The following is a 20,573-nucleotide window of genomic DNA, read 5'->3' as shown; positions in this document are numbered from 1 at the left end:
GTAATAGGTTTATTCCATGCTGAAAAAAAAGAAGAAAGAGAACACAACGTTTCGGCCGTGGAGCCTTCTTCAGGTGTGAGAGAGACAGGGCAGTAGGCAAAGGTAAAGTAGCTGGAGAACAAAGGTTGAGAGGGAGGAGGAGTGAGAGGCAGGAGCAGGGGACAGAAAGAGAGGCCAATCAAGAGGTGTGAAGTCAGAATGGGTGCAGAAATGAGGTGTGAAATGAAACTTCCAATGAATGGAGAAAATTTAAAAGAACAGTAGTCTGTCGTTAAGAGAAGGGAGAATGTATGATCCTAGCTGCAGAATAATTTTGGTTTCGGTGGTCTTTCTGATGTATGAGTTCGGAAAACCGTCTTTGAGAACACAGAGGGGGAGGTTAGAGTGGTCGTGGCCATCAGAGGTGAAATGAGAAACAATGGGCTTGGAGAGATCTTTAATCTGACGTGTTCTCTGAAGCGGTCTCCGAGTCTCCTTCCTGTTTCTCCAATGTAGATGGCTGGGCATTTACTGCAAGAGATACAGTAAATAAGGTTGCTGGAGGTACAAGATGCTGTCTGGGTGATCATAAAGATTATATGATTTTCATGATGAAATGCAGTAATGCATTATTTAAGTTACCTAATGGTCCAATGATTTAACCTAATTGGGGCAGAGTGGTGGCACTGTGGCTAAGGATCCACACCTGTGGTTGGAAGGTTGCTGGTTCACATCCTGTGGTGGGCAGAGGAATTTTACTCCATTGGACCCCTGAGCAAGGCCCTTAACCCCACCTACTCCAGGGGTGCCGTATAAATGGCTGGCCCTGCGTTCTGACCTCAAGCTTCTCTCTCCCTCTCTGTGTGCCTGTGTCTCATGGAGAGCAAGCTGGGGTATGCAAAAAGATAAATTGCTAATGGAAGAAATTGTATATGGCCAATAAAGTGATTTTATCTTATCTTAATATTGGACTACTGTCCACGCAGTCAATCTTGGTTTTGTTTTACGGCATGTGAGTAATTTATTTTATTTTCTCTTAGAAATAATAGGTGTCTGATTTCAACTTAATTTCATCCCACTGAAGGACCAAAACTGACACCATATAATGAAAGTATTGTCAGTCGATTGTTTTTCAAAATCAAAGTTTATTTATCAAATGCACAATAACACAGCGTACAGCAGTAGTTGCTGGTAATAAAATGTTTTTCAATCGACTTGTGATGCTTTTTGCTAAGCGACTTCAGGGGCAGGGTTGACAAAGAAGTACTTTATACTCACTCGTAAAAATGACCGATTAAGAGGGGTTTTGGGAAATGCATGAAGAAGTAGCACATACGTTATGTACAGTACATACACTGTAAAATTGCTTGTTAATCTCTAAGATTCATCGTTTTCGGGAAACTCACCCCAGGTCTGGTTTCATTTTGCTTCTATTTCTATTCCCAATGCTTCACCCATCCTCTAGAGTCCCAATTAAAGTAAAACTTTACTTTTTATTGTAATTATTTACATTTCAGTTAGAGTTAAATATGGCTCTGTATCTCTGAATCTTCTTTACTGTCTTCCAGACTTTTACTGCATGAAGTTAATGCAGCAGGACCATGCTTTACAACACAGTCAGTTTGGTTTACAATGATGGTCACAGCTCCTTGATAGACATAACCTCAACTGAATATAGTACCTGCGGACTCACAGTATGTGCCGCTCTCAGAATGAGCTGGGGAAGGAGTTGAATACAATTGCACATCTGATATTCTCTACTTGGTTATAATTGTTACCTTGCTGAGTTCTTTAACAAAGCAGAATCTCCATTGTTACTCAAATGCACAGCTACTTTTTATAACTCAAAATTTATTTTGCAATAGCTGTACTTGATGATTTTTTCAACCTCCTGGAGTTTACATTGATTGAAAAGAAATAATGCATGAATGCATTTAATTATGAGTATTATTATCAGTAGCAGCAGCCCAGCATTTACAGTAGATGCTGCACTTTTTAGGCAGTTTAATTTGGTGATGAACCAGTCAGTATGTAAATTAATCAGGGCATATCAGTTAAAAGTTGTTAAATCAAAATATAAAATTTACTATGTGATAAAACATAATAATAATTGCTTACACTTATATAGCACTTTTCTGGACACTCCACTGAAAGCGCTTTATAGGTAATGGGGACTCCCCTCCACCACCACCAATGTGCAGCATCCACCTGGATGATGCAACGGCAGCCATAGTGCACCAGAACGCTCCCCACATATCAGCTATCAGTGGGGAGGAGAGCAGAGTAATGTAGCTAATTCATAGAGAGGGATTATTAGGTTGCCATGATTGGTAAGGGCCAATGGGAAATTTGGCCAGAATGCCAGGGTTACACCCCTACTCTTTTCAAGAAGAACCCTGGGATTTTTAATGACCACAGAGAGTCAGGACCTCAGTTTTACATCTCATCCGAAGGACAGCACCTGTTTACAGTATAGTGTCCCCGTCACTATTCTGGGGCATTAGGACCCACATGGACCGCAGGGTGAGCACCTTAGTTTTTCCTAGGAGGTCTCCCATCCAGGGACTGACCAGGCTCACACCTGCTGAGCTTCAGTGGGTTGCCAGTTGTGAGTTGCAGGGTGATATGGCTACTGGCTTTAAGATGCTTATTCTGCTTGATTCTTGTTTTCTATGAGATTAATGCTTTTTTAAATGGATGAGATGATGAAGAGCAAATACTCATTTGCACCGATGATATAGAAAGTTTATTTTCTATATTTTCTGCATTTATTGGAACAATTTGACTGATATAACTCGCTAACTGTTATAAATTAAATTTCATTATATGATTAAATAATAATAAGGATAATAACAGTGCCCAATTTGCCGTCAGAACCCATGACATGTGAGTCCAGAGTCCTAAATGTTACTCCACACTGCTGCCACATGTGCATATATTTGAAACAAACCTTAATGACCTATATATTAACACACACACATATATAAAATATATATGCTTTCATTGCCATTTTATTCAGCTGATGTGAAGTTTTTCAGGTAGAATAAAATACAATTGCATATTTCTTTAGAAAGAGTGTATGACTAAAACAAGCCTCTAGTGATTTTCCAGCATTTATAAAAGTTTAAGTTTAAGTTTCCCTATAATTTTGTCCTTAGAAAATACACGGGATATTCATGACATAGTCACAAAAGAAACTAAAATAATTCAAACCTATCCTATAGTAACCGAACGTATTATTTGAAAAGAAGAGAGGTTTGATTTTAGATTAGTTTCTCAGATAAATGCAGTGGAGTTCTGATTGGCCTGACAGAATAAACCACTTTAACTTCAGTGTTCCTGGCCATCAATAATGGAAAAGCATAATAGAACAGATTAATCCAAAGATTAATCATACCAGACTAATCTTCTCTGGTGATGTTTCTGGTATCATGGTATCTGGTATCATGCCAGGTGTACTTAGCCGAGTCATGTTCCCAAAAGTTGTGGTCAGGAGGAGGCGTAGGTCTAGAAGCGGAGGAGTTTATAATGAAGGGGAGCTCTATAAGTACGAACTTAATACTGAGCGAGGAGGTGCAGGTGAGGAGCCCTTAAGTAGTGGGTGGTCCGAAGGTGTGGTGCAGGACTAGGGATGTGGTTGGATAATTAGAATGTGTCAGAATGTGCATCTGTAGGAAGAAGCAGGGGCTTGTGTTTGATTAGTGGAGGCCATGACAGCAATGGAAGATTCTGGGAAGCAGTATATGGCTTGCCCTGTTAATTGTGAAATATTTTACTCTATAATGGTTTTCCTTTATTTATTTCCATATCTTTACTTCCTTATAAGTAGTTCATGAGAATAACACCATCCAAGAATCAGATACTTTGCAACCTCAGTTTCATGTTTCATCTAAAGGACAAGCCTTTTTTTACAGTATAGTGTCCATGTCACTATATTCGGGCATTAGGACAGACAGCAGGGTGAGCACCCCCTACTGGGCCCTCTAAGACCTCTTCCAGCAGCAACCTTAGCTTTCCCAGGAGGTCTCCCATCTGGGTACCAGCCAGGCTCATACTTGCTGAGCCTTAGTGGGCTGCTAGTTGTGATTTGCAGGGTTATATAGCTGCTAGAATATGTTTTAGCTGAATCCATTTAGTTAAGTGGTAGCTTCCTGGCCACAGGATGAGGAGGCTCATCCTCAGAAGAAACATATAAACCCCAAATGCAGACAAAAGAATGAAAGGAACTTATAAGCACAGTATGGAAATGTGACATTATTGTAAAGAGAAGGCAGACATCAAAGCTGTTAGGCACCTACTGATTGAGCCACAGATAGGACGCCGGACAGACATGGCGCCAAGGAGATGACAGCAGGAGCAGCAGGAGAAGAGGAAGGAATGCTTGAATCCTAAAGGAAACAAGAGAATGACAAACCACCAGCGCGGAAACAGAGAGGAGGAACGTGGAAACATGGACATAACGTTAAAGGAGAATGCAAACATGAAATGCCACATTTGTGTCTGTGGCCGGGATCAAGAGAAGAGGACACAAGGCCTAACTTGATTCCAGGGACAGCGCAAACCAAAGGACCCCTACTGTCTGAGATGGAGGTAGGACAACAGGCAGACCTGGGGCCGAGGAGATGTCGTCAGGAGCAGCAGGGGCCAAAAATGGCGAAAGCAGGGGCTGATTTGGGTTCTGGGACTGGGGAACATAAGCAAGGAGCAATGTGCAGGCCATATGCTGAGTGTGAAAAACGAGGGAAACGGGATTTTTTTTTTGGCTCAGCCGTCTAGCATGTCCGGAGCACAGTCCATAAATAGAATTAAGGCAATAAAAAACTAAGTGAATGTGAAACAAGAAGCGAGTAGTTGCTTCCCTTTCATTTTGACCCTCCTCCCTGTCGTCTGAAGAGCGGACCATGTAGTAAATTAAAAAATGTTAAAAGTTTGGCAAAAATGAACAAGTGGCATATTGTTTGACGGGCCATGATAGAAGGAATGTGAAAAGAAGCGAGGTGAACATGTCTTGTTTTTCTCTCTCTCTCGAACTGTCTGCCGATTGTGTAAAGGTTCCTGTAGTGAATGTGAAAAAGGAACATGCGATACATTAAGTGCATTGTCCTATTCCTGTCATTCGGTCCAGTTTTCTCTATCCTACCTGCCGCAGGAACCACAGTCCACAGAATTAATGAGAAAAAATGTGAGAAGAGCTGTATGAACGAGTTATATATAGATAGTTATAACCGCAATGTGCAATGAGAGTGGTCTGTCTGTCATTATTCCTCCTGAGCTTTGGTTAAGAACTTCCATTAATTGTTACTGTCATGTAATTCCTTGTGTTTATGTAGCACTGCTCACTATGGTATCCCAGGCTGGTTCACATATGAGGAGGCAGTTCATCCACCATCCACCATGCAAGCCCACCCACAGGTACTGCACAGCAGCCATTCTGCACTTGCAGCCCCACAGCACAGCTGATCAGGGTGAAGAAGGAGAAACTGCTACACCAACTGGATTAAGGAGCAACCTTAGGAAAGCTAAACAATACAATTTATCAACTTAATATTGATCCAATCAAACACAGCCCTACTGTGTACTGTGTGGGGAAGAATAAAGTTCCAAACTCAAATGGATGACTATAAATTTGTGCCATCTGTCTGTGTATCTTTGCTAAACCGGGCAGCTTGCCAATATGGGTTTGTACCATGCGCATGTAGCCCTCTACATTTCTAGATTTCAAAATGATGATTACATCTTCTGTAGCTTCAGCTGTAACACTGAGTCCTGTTACAGGTAATTCTGTTGATTAGTTAAACTGGATTTTCCTACCCATTCAATTCATCTAAAGCCTAAGGCCAAGGAGTGTAAACCCTTTCAGTTGCAGTTAAAATTGTGTGATATCTCTAAACAGCTGATAAACGTATTCATTTCATTGTGATACCATTCATCAGTGTAAACTAATAATTATCATGTGTTCTACTTGAATCTGACTTGCATGTTGCAATTCCTTAATGTTTGGACATGCCTGATATTAATATTAATTAATAAGAATATCACAGCCAAATGAGGTAAATAATAATTTTACAGATGTCTATCAAACATTTATACCAGTCCAGAAAAGAGCACTGTGCCCTGTCCAGACACTCCACACAGGAATCTCAGGACATTTTATACTTTCTGCCTGCCTGTTCATGTCAGCTATACATATCAGTTAACACATGCAGCACCATGTGTTCAGTTCCATGTGTAATATGGATTTGATTTCAAATAACTACACAGTTATTTCACTGCTTGTCAGTAGGGAAATGTGGAATTGTTTTATTTGCTACAGGTAATTTGCCCTCGTGGTAATCCTTGCTGCACTTCCTTTGTGCTGAAGAGATTCTCAGTGGTTTCTCTCCCAACAAAAATCAATTTTGCTCTAATACCATTTGTCACATTTGTTTTCTTGGACTACAAATATCCTGCAGCCTTGACAGGAAGAATGGCTTTTCATACAAAATACAATATAATAATGTTTGGCTTTGTTGAAGACAAGAGAGAGAAAGAATTGGTTCTGAGGAATGAAGTCTTGCTGTATCATTTCAGATGAATGCTCAGTTCAGGGCTCAAAGCCTAATCCGTTCTGTCCCTTTGGCTAAAACCTCAACAGAATTTGTTTGGTGTCCTAGAAATATAAGTACACATCAGTGCATGTTTTGCAATGCTGATGAAGTTGAAAATATTTAAACTCCCCTCAAAAGTAATATTGAAACCTTTGCTGAACTAGAAACTGAACATATGCATTCATGCTTAAATGTTTCTGATTGCAAGGTCCTCCTTCTGAAGGGTGTATGTTTCAATGTTTAATTATGGGAATGCATTTGCATCAAATTATTCTTGTTTCTGATGCTGAAGCACACTGAAGGTATGCTCAGATTTGTGAAAATCATAGCTGTTAAGTGTGATGAGTTTGCTGAGCTCTAGCGTAAACGATGATTATACAGTGTAAAGTGGTCTATAACAACAAAAGTAAAAGCGCTTTAGCAGCTTTTGAAGCTGCATGCTACAACAGTGGATGATGTCATTCTTCTTGAAATAATTATTTGAAAATGCAGTTATTAAACGGCACTAGAGAGCCTTGTTTCATCACTTCAACAGCAGAGAATCTCAAAGTAGAAGACTGTCAGCTGTGTTTGTCCCCATTTTGACATTCCGGCCTCACTATTGCCCCTGGGTCACACACAGGCTTTCCAACTGCCCCTTCCATCTCTCAGCCCATTATTAGAGCTGTGCTGCAGCAAAAAAGCCAAGCACACTGTCAATATCCAGAGCCCTGTCGAGTGTAAAGAACCTCTTTCTTTCCAGGGCTGTGTGTCATGAGACCTCCACCAGTGAGGAGAGGGTGAACAATGGATGTAGTGTTTTACAAGTTTATGTCAGCTTGTGTGATTTTTGTGTGTGTGTGAGTGGGTGGGCATAATGTTTTTTTCACTTTCCTGGGAGAGATGTACCCCTCTCCTCCCCTTGGTATCACCGAAATTGTCCTCAATGAGGAAGCAACATGCTCATGTATTATGTAGATGAGACTTGTCAGCACTACGTGTGGAAAGGCAGCATCAATTAGGCACAGAATCTGCAGCACCAACTCTAAAGAAATGGAGTTTCAGTTTGCAGTTCTCACCTATGGGATATCATGGATGCACTAATGCAATTCTATGCCTTACCTTGTGGAATTCCAACTAGAAAACCAAAATCACTTATTAGCAGGATGAGGAAAACAAAGTGGAGCAGGAAAAGCTGGGATAGTAGACAGATAGGAAAAACGAGACAGACTGTGAAGAAGAAATGTTAAGGAAATAGAAACAGGAAGACAAGGCTGAATGGATGGTCCGGAGGGTGGGAGTAGGAGGAGAGGGGTCCTTTTGATCGTTGGTGTCTAGCTGAATGCTGGGTGGCATCATCTAAGGAGGAGGAAGTATGCTGGATGACAGAACTCGCTTGTTATAGACCTAGAGTAGTAGAGTGATATAGAGTAGTTAATGATGTAGCGAAAGAGGTAAAAACATTTGGTGCATTCCTTTTTAAAGGGAATGTTGTGATGGTAGAGAGCCCTTTGTAACCTAACTAGAGTCTAGTCTTTGATGTCAGAGATTGCGGCTGTTAAAAATGCAGGGGGAACAATACAAGACCAGAGGAAAACACAGCGGCAGACTGATTATGAGAAGCCGGCGATACTTGCTTGAGTCCAAAAGTTTTTCAAGCAGATGTGGAGATCCATAGAAGAGGAATATTTTTAAAAAGGACACAACTGAGTTTGTTTCCTTCTGTCTTTGGTTGTTGAGTTTTTTGGAAAAGTTTTGTAGAGACAGGTTTTAAAGTTTCCTTCTACTTCTTTCTTTTGGTTGTTTATTTTAAGCATTTTGTTTTATTCATTTGTAAGCTCCATATGTTGAATTATACATGAGAAAATATGGAAGACTTGTAATATATGTGTATTTCTTTGTTTTTGTAGCTTGGACCATTGTCCATGTACTGTATAGCCGAATAACACGTGAGGTGAAAAGTAAGACAACTAGATTACTGTATATTTCCTTTTCTGTCTGGCTTTTTTGTTGTTGTTGTAGTTATTTGGAGCTGGTCCAAGCATTGATGAATTAATGCATGTAGCAAATTGCAAGAAGAGGTGTGTGCAAATGATATACGTAGTGAAATGGGGAAAGCTTGTGATTAAAACAGCTGGGTGAAATTGGCTTTGTCTGTCATTATCCCTTCCGAATCCATGTGGCACATTAGGTAGTTAGTAGCTAATTAGTCCCAGGATCTCATCCAGCCATTTCTTGGAAGAAGGCAAGGTATCGGATTCAGTGATATAGCTGGACAGCTTGTATCATGCTCCCCCAACACTTCATATTGACTTTGTTGCCCCATAATCTTCTCTGTTCAAGACTAAAATGGTTCAGTTCCTTCCGTCTGTCTGTTCAGTTCTTTCCCTTAAATGCCAGAATGTAGTTGGTAGCTTTTCTCTGGACAGATTCCAGAGCAGCAATATATTTTCAATAATTTGGTGCCAAACACTGTACACGACATTCTGAATGACTCCTAAATCATGCTTAATACAATTTTATCATAACATCCCTTAATTTGAATTCAGTGCTTTTAACTATATATCCTAACATTTTGTTTGCATTTTTATTGGTCCCCCACATTGCCTGGAAGATGTAAATGTATAAATATAAGACCTATGTCTTTTTCATAAGTAGTCACTTCTATCTCATTGTTTCCCATTATGCTGTTACATTACATTACATTAGGCAAAATAATCACATGAGTTATTTTAATTCTCTGGCACAGCTCTGGAAACTGAGTAAATAACTAGTCTTAGATGTGACAAGAGAAATATTAATTCACAATAATTAACACAGCTACACAACACAAAACAATAGTGTGTACAAGATTATGAACAAACCATAATTCTATCCCTGTGTTTGTGTGTTTTCTTTTGCTTTATGTAACATCAAAACTGGCCACAAATATAAATGCCCCTAATCTAATAATCTAATAAATGGATACTACTCCCCTCCTACAACATAGGATATCCAAAGACTCCCCGTTACAAATATATGTTACCAGATTAGGAGAGAATGCTTTAAATCTGAAGATTCCACAAGTACAGGAAAGTATCTATACTAAATGTTCAGAGTACTGTACTTAGCCAGAATCTGGTCTCCAAGACTGTCCTTCAAGACAAAATCAGACTGTCCCGTCTCATGGCACAGGCTTTAAGGAAAAATAGGGTGAAGTTCCTTCTTCTGTCTGTGCCTTCTCCTGTGTTTCTCTCTCTTCTGTCTTCTCTTCTATGTGCTGTACTCTATGGCTGCTAAATGTTTGTCTTTTATTATGGTTTAAACGATTTACTATGAAATTAAGTAACCAGGGAAACACAACATAAACCCTCTTTGATTATCTGTGTTTACACCTGCAGTTAGATTAAAACTTCAAACAATACCCTTTGTTTTAGACTTTCCAAGTAAGGCCTTAAGTAGTACAATCAAGATGTGAACTGCAAACATAGTTAAACATTGATGTTTAGCACCAGCTCCTTAACACTAGTTATAGCTGTCTACATGTGCTCTACTTGTTTGAATTACATATCATCTGCCCGGTGTTTTACTCAGTCTTGAATTTTATCTAAATGTTTTTGAATTTCATTTGCTGCTTCTGTATTGCTCTTCTGCTTCTAGTTATCCTCCTATTTTGCTACCATCTGCAAATTTCTGCTATCATCTGTGAACTTGACAGCTGTATTAACCAGAAGCTATATCATTGATATAAATTAGGAAGAGCAGTGGTCCCAATACAGATCCCTGTAGTACTCCACCAATCACCGCCACTTATTAATTCACTCCTTATTAAAAATTATCACCAGAAATATAATCATAGAAAAGTCATTGGAGAGAGGAAAAATAATCATTGGAGCACTGTAAATGTAGAGGAAAACTGTGGGAACAGAGAAAAGAAAAGCTGAAAGTACAGTGCTGGACTGAATGTGATTTCAGGAACCCAGAGTACACTGTCTTATCAGCGTGCAATGTGCAGAGGAGATACATCTCTCTATCTCTTCTTGCAGAAGTGCAAAGGTGTGTTTGAGTTGAGGAAAAAATGACTATTGCGAGCTGGAGAGTATGAGGGGTAGGTTAACATCTCTGTCAATTCCATATTTCAAAAGCTGCTTATGAATTTGGAATTATTCAGAGCAGTTAGAATGGCAAGATAGACAACACGTATTCTGTTAATTAAATCTGCTAGGAAAGGAAGCATTATTGAAAGTGATAATTATGAGTCTGAGAAGTGAGAAATCTCGTTTCCTGACTAATAAAACACTGTTATGTGTATGTCTGTAAATAAGGATCCTGGCATCTGTGAGCCAATAGAACTGTGGAACTGTGCGCTAAATCTTTAGAGGAATAAGGAATCGTTGATTGTTTTAACAAAGCAGAAAATGGAAATGCATGATTTTTGCAGAACCTTTTATTTCATATCAGTTTTGTAATTCAAATTATTTTTTGATGTACTGTAATTGTGTATGGTTGCTTTTATTATGTCTCTGAAAAAGCAGATCTCAAGCTAGGAAGATTTCAATTTCCTCAGTTTAGTAGTCATCTGATACACACGTTTATGAGAAATGAAGAAAACAGTTTAAAAATGACCCATTGGAAAGAGAGAAATAAGAATTAAAGTGTAGATTAAAAAAAAGTTAACTGCACTGCTTGGTCAGTCAAAACAGTGGTGCTACTGGCCACTCAAAACTGTGATCCTATTGCACATCAATCTTCTAAAATGCATAGGAAGAGACTTTCCAGAATATTCTAAACTAATCTACCGGTTGTGTGTCAGAGTACTCTGAAATGTCACGGCTGTCTGGAAAAACAACTCAGACAAATTGTTATAGTTAATTTATTAAAACAAGATCAATAACCCTATGACCCAAATAACCAAATTAGTTTAAATGGCCTCTCACATTTAAAAGGAAAGCTGTGTTATGTTGTCATGCTTTTACCCAAGGAATAGCTACTCACAAGATCCCATTTTGATTTTGCTCTGTGTCTGGAATCCAGAGGCTGTGGTGTCAAGGCCTTGATCATTTGTCTCTATGACAGCTGGCAAAATTATCTTTGAAAGACTACAAATGCACAATCAGTTACTAAAACAAGTGAATAAAGAAAATGTGTGAACTTTGCAAGTGATTTCTGACAATGGGAAACAATCCTGTGCGTGTTTTTATGTATCTGTGGAATTTGCTTAGTCCCTTTACCTCAACCAGTGAGATAAGAAGCTGTGACTTGGATTATATCAGAACTTCTCTTCACTCACCAGTCACAAATCAACACTATACAGGGCAGCTAACTAGATAGAGTTAGTTGCTGGTTGATCAAAGCCTTTACTTAATCCAGGCCTGAGACAACTCAAGTTTTAATATGTCATAGCTCAGAAAGAAGCATCAAGTGGTTGTATACTGTTGTATACCGTTGATATCCCATTAGGGGCCAGTCTTCTGTTTCAGACCTTGACTTTTCCAAAGAGCAAGCAACTCTCAGACATGCCAAGATACTCTGTTAACTGCAAATAATCTTTAATAAGTAGAGCAACAAAGGTCAATGACAATTTCGAAGGAGCTGGAGCCTATCCTGGCAATCAACAAGCACAAAGCAGGATACACCCTGGACAGGGCACCAGTCCATAGCAGGGCGCACACAGACACAAGCACACACTCACACCAGGGCCAGTTTTTTTAGAAGCCAATTAACCCACCAGTATGTTTTGGAATGTGGAAGGAAACCGGAGCACCCAGACAAAACCCACGTGAACAAATGGAGAACAGAAACGTCTCATACAAATTTACAGATAGCACCCTGGGAATTGAACCAAGGGCCCCAGGTTGTGAGGCAACAATGCTAGCCATGGTGCTACCCTAAAGTCTTCAGTGCACCTGCCCTCTCCAAGTCCTCTGCTTTCCAGAGGAGTCTTGTACCTGCCAACAAAAAGCCACCATTTCCACTGGGTGAGGAAATCAGCAATTTCTGGATGGTCAAAGTTTTAATTTAGTCTGGTAAACACACAAACCCTAATGGGAGATATCAAAAAGCAAATTATTCAAATTAGATATTAGTATGCTTCCTGCCATTTTCCAGATGGCTGATTTTGTGTTTCACAGCTGCGGAAGACATGATAGGACCTGTCATGGCATTCCACCCCAGAGCCCACTTCATGTTTCTGTCCCCAGAAGGCTGGCAGACAACCTTGGTTTAACTCTTTCTCCTAAACTAGATGGGGCAATTATGACGGTGTACCTGGATAGCTGATCAGGAAATCCATGAGTGATTTATATGGTTGGTTAATTGAGGTGTTAATTAAGGAGTAGAAGAGGTACTGGAATTGATATATTGTACTGCTAATTTGCTCAATATACTGGTACATGCAAATTGGGCTTTGATTCAGGAGAGGTGTTTGCATTTGCTATACATATTAATAACTCTGGTGAAAATAAAACCTCTCTATTGAGAGACAACAACGTGTTCAGTCAGGGTTGTGCACTTGTATTTAAAAAATAACAATTACACTTGATTATGGCATTTAAGCTCCTTTGCAACAATTTAGATAAACAGAACAGTGCAGGATCATCATCTTTTTTTTTTGTAGGATTAGAGTACTATAATATGGTTTAGTTAAGAACAATTTCAGATTTTCCTTAATCCGGGTTCTCCAAGCATGACTTCTCTGCTGTAGTATAATGTGTTTTCCTACAAGCAAAAGCAGACATTTTGGAAAAGAAAATGGTGAGAGATGACGATGTACCTCAGACAGACAGATGGATGTATGGATGGATGTATGGATAGATAGATACTTTATTAATTCCATGAGGGGAAATTGCAGTGCAACAACAACCTGGCACAGTCAACACAGCACATCTTAAGAACTGATACAATAGTACAACAATTCAATACAGTAAGTACAGTCAGTAGGAAGTGCAGTAAAAAAGTAAAAAAATTGAGTATACAGAATTGCACACAGTACAGAAGATATTGCACATTATAAATATATTGCACAGATCCCCAGCATATATTGCACATCAGTTGTACGCAGAAAAAAACAGCTGTAAACAGAGAATTCATGTTTAGTCCAAAAACAGGTCAATGTTGCCCCTGCCCAGACACACAGTGGAGGAGTTGTTAAGTCCTACGGCAGAGGGCAAGACTGACCTTCTGTAGCACTCAATGTCGCACCATGGTTTGATCAGCCTATTGCTGAGCAAGCTCTTCATTCTCACAACCATGTCATAGAGGGGATGGGAGACGTTATCCATGATGGCCATTAATTTGGACACCATTCTCCTCTCAGCCACTTCCTCTAGGATTCCTCTATCAGATCAGACCCAATGACAGAACTTTCTCCTTTGATGAGCTTGTTCAACCTGTTAGCATCCCCTGCTCTAATCCTAGAACCCCAGCACACCACCACGTAGAAAATGGCACTCGCTACAACCAACTGATAGAATATATGGAGCATCTTAGTACACACATTGACGGACCTGAGCCCCCTCAAGAAGTAAAGTCAGCTCTGGCCCTTCTTGTAGATGGCCTCGGTGTTCTGAGTCCATTCCAGTCTATCATCAATGTGAACACCCAGGTACTTGTATGAGTCAACTATCTCCACGCCACTCCCATGGATGCAGACAGGAGTAGGTTGGACCTTATTCCTCCTGAAGTCTATCATCAACTCCTTCATCTTTGTCACGCTAATTTGCAGGTGGTCAATGGCTCACTTGGATCAGCGTGGGGAAGAGCTGAGTGCAGACATGGGTTTAATTTACTTACCTTCCCAATTGTTTTAATCAATCCATTCTTCCATCACTTAGCCAAATGAAAAAGCTGAGAACATTTGCATTAATTTCCCAACTAGATCAGATGTCACAAGGGAGAGATACAGCATTATACAAACCAAGTGGACACTCATTAAGTGTACATATTTCTAAAATGATAGAGTGTGGAAGTTAGCCCCCAACAGAGGCCCCAGGGCTTGGCAGAGTTCTCAGTGTACAGGGACTGGAGCCACGAATGCGTGACGAGTGGTATAGAGGCAGGGAGAGCTGCACATGTCCCACTTCTGCCAATTGGTGCCTTAACTGTAGTAGCCTCTATCGTAATGACTATTGTCTGATCACAGGGACATATGCCCATCAAACAACTTTAAGAGGAATTTATCTAGATGTCATATGCTTCTGATAATAAAGGTAACATTTATTATCATTTTCAGCAACAGCATAATAAAATACATGTTTCTTGGTTTAAAAAAGAAAGGTCCATCTGCAGACACAGTATGTGGTCAACAAAACCATCAAAACAATGAATGAAAAGATAAGTTCTGGCTGTGTGAAGAAACGGGATCAAGGCCCCAGAATGGAATTGCAGCTCTCTTGCTACATTTTGTTTTATAGGTTCATGTCTGGCAGTTTTTAGTTCATAAGGGAACATCAATTCAGAAGACACCGGGGCAAAAAGATTTATGTAATCACTGTAATAAAGTGAAATGATGAGGAGAAGCAAACAAATTTGTAAATGGGATTAATTATTCCCAATTACTGGGATGAAAGTAATCAAGGAAGCAAGGGAGACAGCAAAAAAGAACATGACACATTTGCTTGATCAAACCCTGCATTGCTCCTATTGGATGTTGAAATGGAATGTGAGTTATAAAAGTAGGCTCTGAAGCTTCAGAGTTATGTACATTGAATTTTCAATTTGGTATGCAATCCTGGTGGCTTTGGTTGTACATTAGTTAAATTAAAAAAGAAATATGTGCTTTCGTTTATATATTAATGCCTAAGGCCAAAACAGTCTTCCTTTGTGAAAAAGATGTTCTTGAATAAATGCTTCCTAAATAAATAATTAGAACTGTCTTCCAACATTTTTGCTGCCAGCGATTATTAGAGGAATGTATGTGCATGTGACGTATCTTGCAGGTTTATTTTTTAATTTCATGGCCTGTTGCTCCTGTTTTCTTTATTTTTAAGAGAAAAGAAAGCTTTCACCAGTGCTTGTTCACTTATTTTCTTTCTGCCATTGCTAATCAATTCATACGTCTCCTTACTTAATGGTTTGTGTAAGTCGGCTAAATGTCAGCAAAAGGGACTGACCTCTGCATGAGGTGGTGACATGGTGGGAGACATGGTGAGACATGGTGGAAGACATGGTGTGAGACATGGTGAGAGACATGGTGGGAGACATGGTGAGACATGATGAAAGACATGGTGTGAGACATGGTGAGACATGGTAAAAGACTCAGTGAGACACGTCGCTCGCCACCTCAAGTGGTGTCTGTGCCCACATCAGGGCTGACTCCAGGGCCTGTCAGAGGTAGTGCTGTAGCTGTTAAGGATCTGAGGCCATCTGAGCTCTGAGGTTTGTAGAGACATCCAAGGAAAGTGCACTGTGTTTGAACTGTGATAAAAGCTCTGACAATGCTGTCTAGATTATAGTCACAGGAGCCTCACAGGTGATTGTCACTATTTATTGCCTCACTCCTGTAAGCCTCCCAGGGATAGAGCCTTGTTAAAGAAGTCCTACACTTCTGAAGATTTTCCTTTGCTTGTTATCACCCCGTGTTTCTTCAGCTGTTCTTTTATGATAGTGTGCAGAAGAATTTTAATGCCGCAGTCGGTACTCACAAGCTACTGTCACAGGACACCACCTTGCAGTCTCTAATGAGGCACAGAGGCTCGGGAGGCAGAGACAGAGGATTGCTGTTACAGATGGGTAGGTATTTAGCTTGTTTTTCTTTTACCTGATTTCTCGCCCCAGAGCTGATCCAACTTTCTGCGTTTCTCAGCCTGTAGCCCACACCTATAGTCCACCTTTATATTTGACCACAGTATAGTTTTTGTCAGTCTCATTTTGCCTTACCAATTATGATGAAGACAATTGTGTGTAGAGTCAGCTCTTTGTGCTTCAAAGCTGGAGTTGCACTGGGAAAATGTTAGAGAAAGGAGACGATGACACTGAAGAGCACAGTTTTAACTGAGTGAATGCACATGAGTTGACACTACCCCTCTCCTACACCAGTCTTCACAGTGGGATGGGGCAGATTCTTGTTTTCTGAAAAGCCTGGTGAGGCTTGTGGCAGCCCAGAGTCTACCCAGGAAGTATATTAGAACTAAAATTACTATTTCATTTAAAATAATTCTAAATTCTAAACAATACTAATACTCTGATTCATATTGCAATCATTGATGTGTGATCACTTTCATTGTTACTTTAAATGAATTCCAAAAAAGTTATAATTCTTGATTTTTGGGACTTCAGTGAAAACCCTGAGACGGGCTTCTATGGCTGGTGGTTCTTATTAACTCAATCCAGACTCGTGGGCTCATGATTGGGCCACCCAGGACAGGCGCCGGTTCTGAGAGCAGGAGGGCTGCATGATCTAGACGTCGCAGCTTCAGGATTGGGTCGGGTCACTAGTTGCTCCTGTCCAAGGCTACCTCTTCATTTGGGATGCTGGGATTGTCACTGTGATATTACGTAATATGATGAAAGTATTATTACAGTTTTCCCATTTTTACGCCCTTTATTGTTAAGTAATGCTTATTTCACATTCATTTACAGTAAATGGGTTTGCCTCAGGCAAACTGAGGATAACTGAATATATTAACATTATACTTTCTGTAAAAGCAAAGCAGATGAAAATGAGGAGACGTGTTACAGCACTTCCTGCATTGATCAGTTACAAACTACAGTTATAAATGGCTAAATGTGCAATGCCTCAGAACTCAATGCACCTCTGCCCTAAGCACTTCTGACTTGAACTACCATGTGTTTTTGTTCACTATCACGTACTGTTCTACATACTATCACTATTTATTATGCACCGTTTTGTGATGTGCTGTCTAAATTGCATGTTGTCCGCTGTACTGTGTTGTCCAGTGCACTGTGTTGTCAATGTAGATGTACATATGGCAACAAACTCCTTGACTTTACAGCTGGCTAACTTAAGTTAACTAGAGGTGACCGTTAATTTAAATGTTTAATTAATTTTTTCATGTAGATTCTTTAAAAACGTCAAGGACTGTGACATGCCAAAATTTTGGTTCTTTTTATTTAAATTGGGTTTTGGCTGTTGACCCTCCTTCAGGTGCTAATTGTCAGGTGTTAAGTTGCTAAAATGTTGAAGTATGAAACAATGTTGACCACCTAACATTGAAATACCTGGTTAAATCAGCTTTGAATTTGATTTCCAAAAGCATTAATGACTGACAGTATAAAGTCTAATAGGATCTGTTCATTCAGATTCTACTAGAAAGCACTGATTAAAGATTAAAGCTCAGTGTTATCTGGACTGATGCTTTTCATAATGGCAACAGTATCTAATTTCACCTGCTCACGCCAGCTGATTTCAAGCTCAGCAACAGAAAATTGCTCTGATTTCTCACAGTTCTTTTCCTCTAGAAAAAGACCTCTGTCTTGAAAAACTAACAACTCTAAGATCATATGTTAACATATGTTAAGTTCTGGGCCAGTGCTGTACTTGTTTGATTGACTGATTTTGTAAATATGATTAATTTATTCAAGGAAGGCAGAAAGGTTCACTTATCCTTAATCATGACAACAGCCTTAACCTAAACTATCTTTTTTGTTTGCTCTTCAGCATGTACAGAAGTTTTTCATCATGAATATGGCAAGCAAGAGTATTTTTCACTGACTGGTGATCTGTGCCTGCGTTCTGATCTTTTAATCCTGCCTTTTTTAAAGGTCATAAAAAGTTTGTCCTTTCATCCAGAACCTGTATCCTTAGTGTGGCACTTTAAGCTGATATATGTGTGTGCGTGAGGAGGTAAATATCTGAGTCGGGCATGGAGGAACAGAAATGAAGCATGCTATCTCAACGTAAACTTAACCTGTAGTTTCAAAACCCTAAACCCTAAACCCTAACCGATTCTGAACTATTGCGACACAACCCCCCAAAAATTGTAGAGTTTAGTCTGATTTGTGAAAGCTCCTGAAGAGGACGTGCTCATTATGTGGCTGTGCCATACTTGTGCAAATAAATATTAGATAGCTTTCTGTTCGTTCAGAACAGGAGCTCCTAAGTGCCCCTTCTTGAAGGAAGCCTACTATCCAATTTCTTCTAGTCCCACTGTTGGCCCAGATGTGGACCCTCTGTGAAGGGCTGGCAGGCAGTTTCGGAAGATCATTGTTCTGAAAGCTCACATTATTCCTACAGTTTGCTCTTCACTGGAATATTCTAGGGGTCTCCTCCTATGTGTTAGTTGCTTTGGGACAATTAAGGAAGATGCACTATAGTAGCTAAGTCTGAATAATTATTATTTATAGTGACACAGAAGTCACTGATTCAATTGCACAAGAAAAGCTATGACCTGGACCTAATGTACTTCTGCTACTAGGCTCTTCCTTTCCCTCCCACCAGTTAGCGCGATGTGCGAATGAGACTGAGCTCTGCCCCCTGAGGCGGAGCTGACATGCGTTCCTCCCAGACAGACCTGTGTGCCTTCAGCTGTACTGAAGCTCTTCCGCTGTCCTCCGCAGGGGGCGTGCGCGTGGTCCTGCTCTCAGGGAAGGACTGCCTGCGGGCGGGGGACACCTGCTCCAGCGACGACTCCTGCAGCCCCCGTCTCCGCACCTTGCGCCAGTGCGTCGCCGGCAACGGCAGCCTGAAGCTGGGCCCCGGCGCCCGCAACCAGTGTGAGAGCGCGGTGACGGCGCTGCTCTCCAGCCCCCTGCACGGCTGCAAGTGCAAGAGGGGCATGAAGAGGGAGAAGAACTGCCTGAGCATCTACTGGAGCCTGCACCAGTCCTTCCTGCACGGTGAGACGCGCCAGACAGACTGCACCACGTGCACTGCACCGAGCTCTCTCCACATGCTCCCTGAGAGCCCGGCTGTGCTCGCCTCTCACATACAGACTGAGCCTATTGATTGCATTTCGCATGAGTGCAGGGGAAAGGCCCTCTGGGTGTGGACAATTAATGGCTCATCTGTGTCTCGGCAAATCCCATTCAGCCAGGTGAACCTCTGCCTCGCTCTGTGTGCCCAGAGCCACTGCGAACCGGAGTTAGCGAGAGAGGACAGGGGAGGTTGGGGAAACACAAGCAGCAGGCAGAGAGTAGAAAGGACGTACCTTACCGTAAAACAGCCTGTAAGCTGCTTTCGGTGGATCAGAAACCTCCACTAAAAAGATGTGATGAAATTTGCCTGCCTTCAAGCCTGTTCAAACAGGTAGGTTTATACTGGAAATTCTGGAGATGGGTAGAAAGCTGAACTCAGGCTTTGCACATAAAGTGGACATTATAAACTAGCCACAATATTATAATACAATGTTAACTTTAAGGAAGCCCACCTTAAGGCTTTAAGGCCACCCTCTGTAGATAAAACTGAAAGCCTTGATTAGTTACCAGAACACACATGTAGGGGTTGCTTTCCTGTAGCAGTGGAGAGCAGAGGATTGACACAATGTAATACAATGAGCTTTTATGTAACTAGATCTCACAAATTGATCCCAGTGAGCTTAATAATGGAACATACTGTGACAGCAGTCTCTCTCTGTAGACCAGTAAGCACTAAACGAGACAATAAAGAGATGCAGCAAGTCTTCAACACAGCTTTGATGCAAAGAAGAATCATAGCTTCTTACATGCTGTGTCTTCTGCAAAGGAAATCAGAGGAGAAGCTGCTGTCAGAAAGCACAGCTATCATTCAAGGAAGTTTTCTTGGTAGATTTAAAGATAAGAATATTTAAAAATTAATTTGTTTTTCAAATGTATTTTCAGATTTTTGTTGAACATCCCATGCAAACAAACATATAAAGCACATATACTGTACATACTGTATATATATTACTGAATGAAATAATTATCTATCATATTAGACTAACAGTCAAATCGCACTTGGCAGGTGTTTTTTAAAAGGGCACATTTAAAAGTCTTGTTGTAAGTAAGTCTTCTGAGAGGTCGCATTCCAGCGGCTGTTCTATAATGATGAGCCTGTTACATCACATCTCACTACTCCCTAGTCACCTTAAAGCTTGCCAGGAAAAAATTATGTATTATAAAAAGCCCCTAGTT

General features: G+C 40.5%; 1 protein-coding gene across 1 annotated transcript in view; it reads left to right on the top strand.

Annotated features, from left to right (window-relative positions):
• gfra4a (GDNF family receptor alpha 4a) overlaps window positions 1-20,573 on the top strand; it is a 132,551-nt gene that overhangs the window by 92,388 nt on the left and 19,590 nt on the right. The window contains exon 2 of the mRNA XM_015343811.2: window positions 19,041-19,319. Within this exon, the coding sequence (XP_015199297.1) occupies window positions 19,041-19,319 (279 nt within the window). The remainder of the gene's footprint in view (window positions 1-19,040; window positions 19,320-20,573) is intronic.

This window comes from Lepisosteus oculatus, chromosome 1 (assembly GCF_040954835.1).
Source record: "Lepisosteus oculatus isolate fLepOcu1 chromosome 1, fLepOcu1.hap2, whole genome shotgun sequence".
Classification (NCBI taxonomy): domain Eukaryota; kingdom Metazoa; phylum Chordata; class Actinopteri; order Semionotiformes; family Lepisosteidae; genus Lepisosteus; species Lepisosteus oculatus.
Note: the sequence above shows the minus strand (reverse complement) of the source record. Positions and strands in the feature narration are given on the sequence as shown.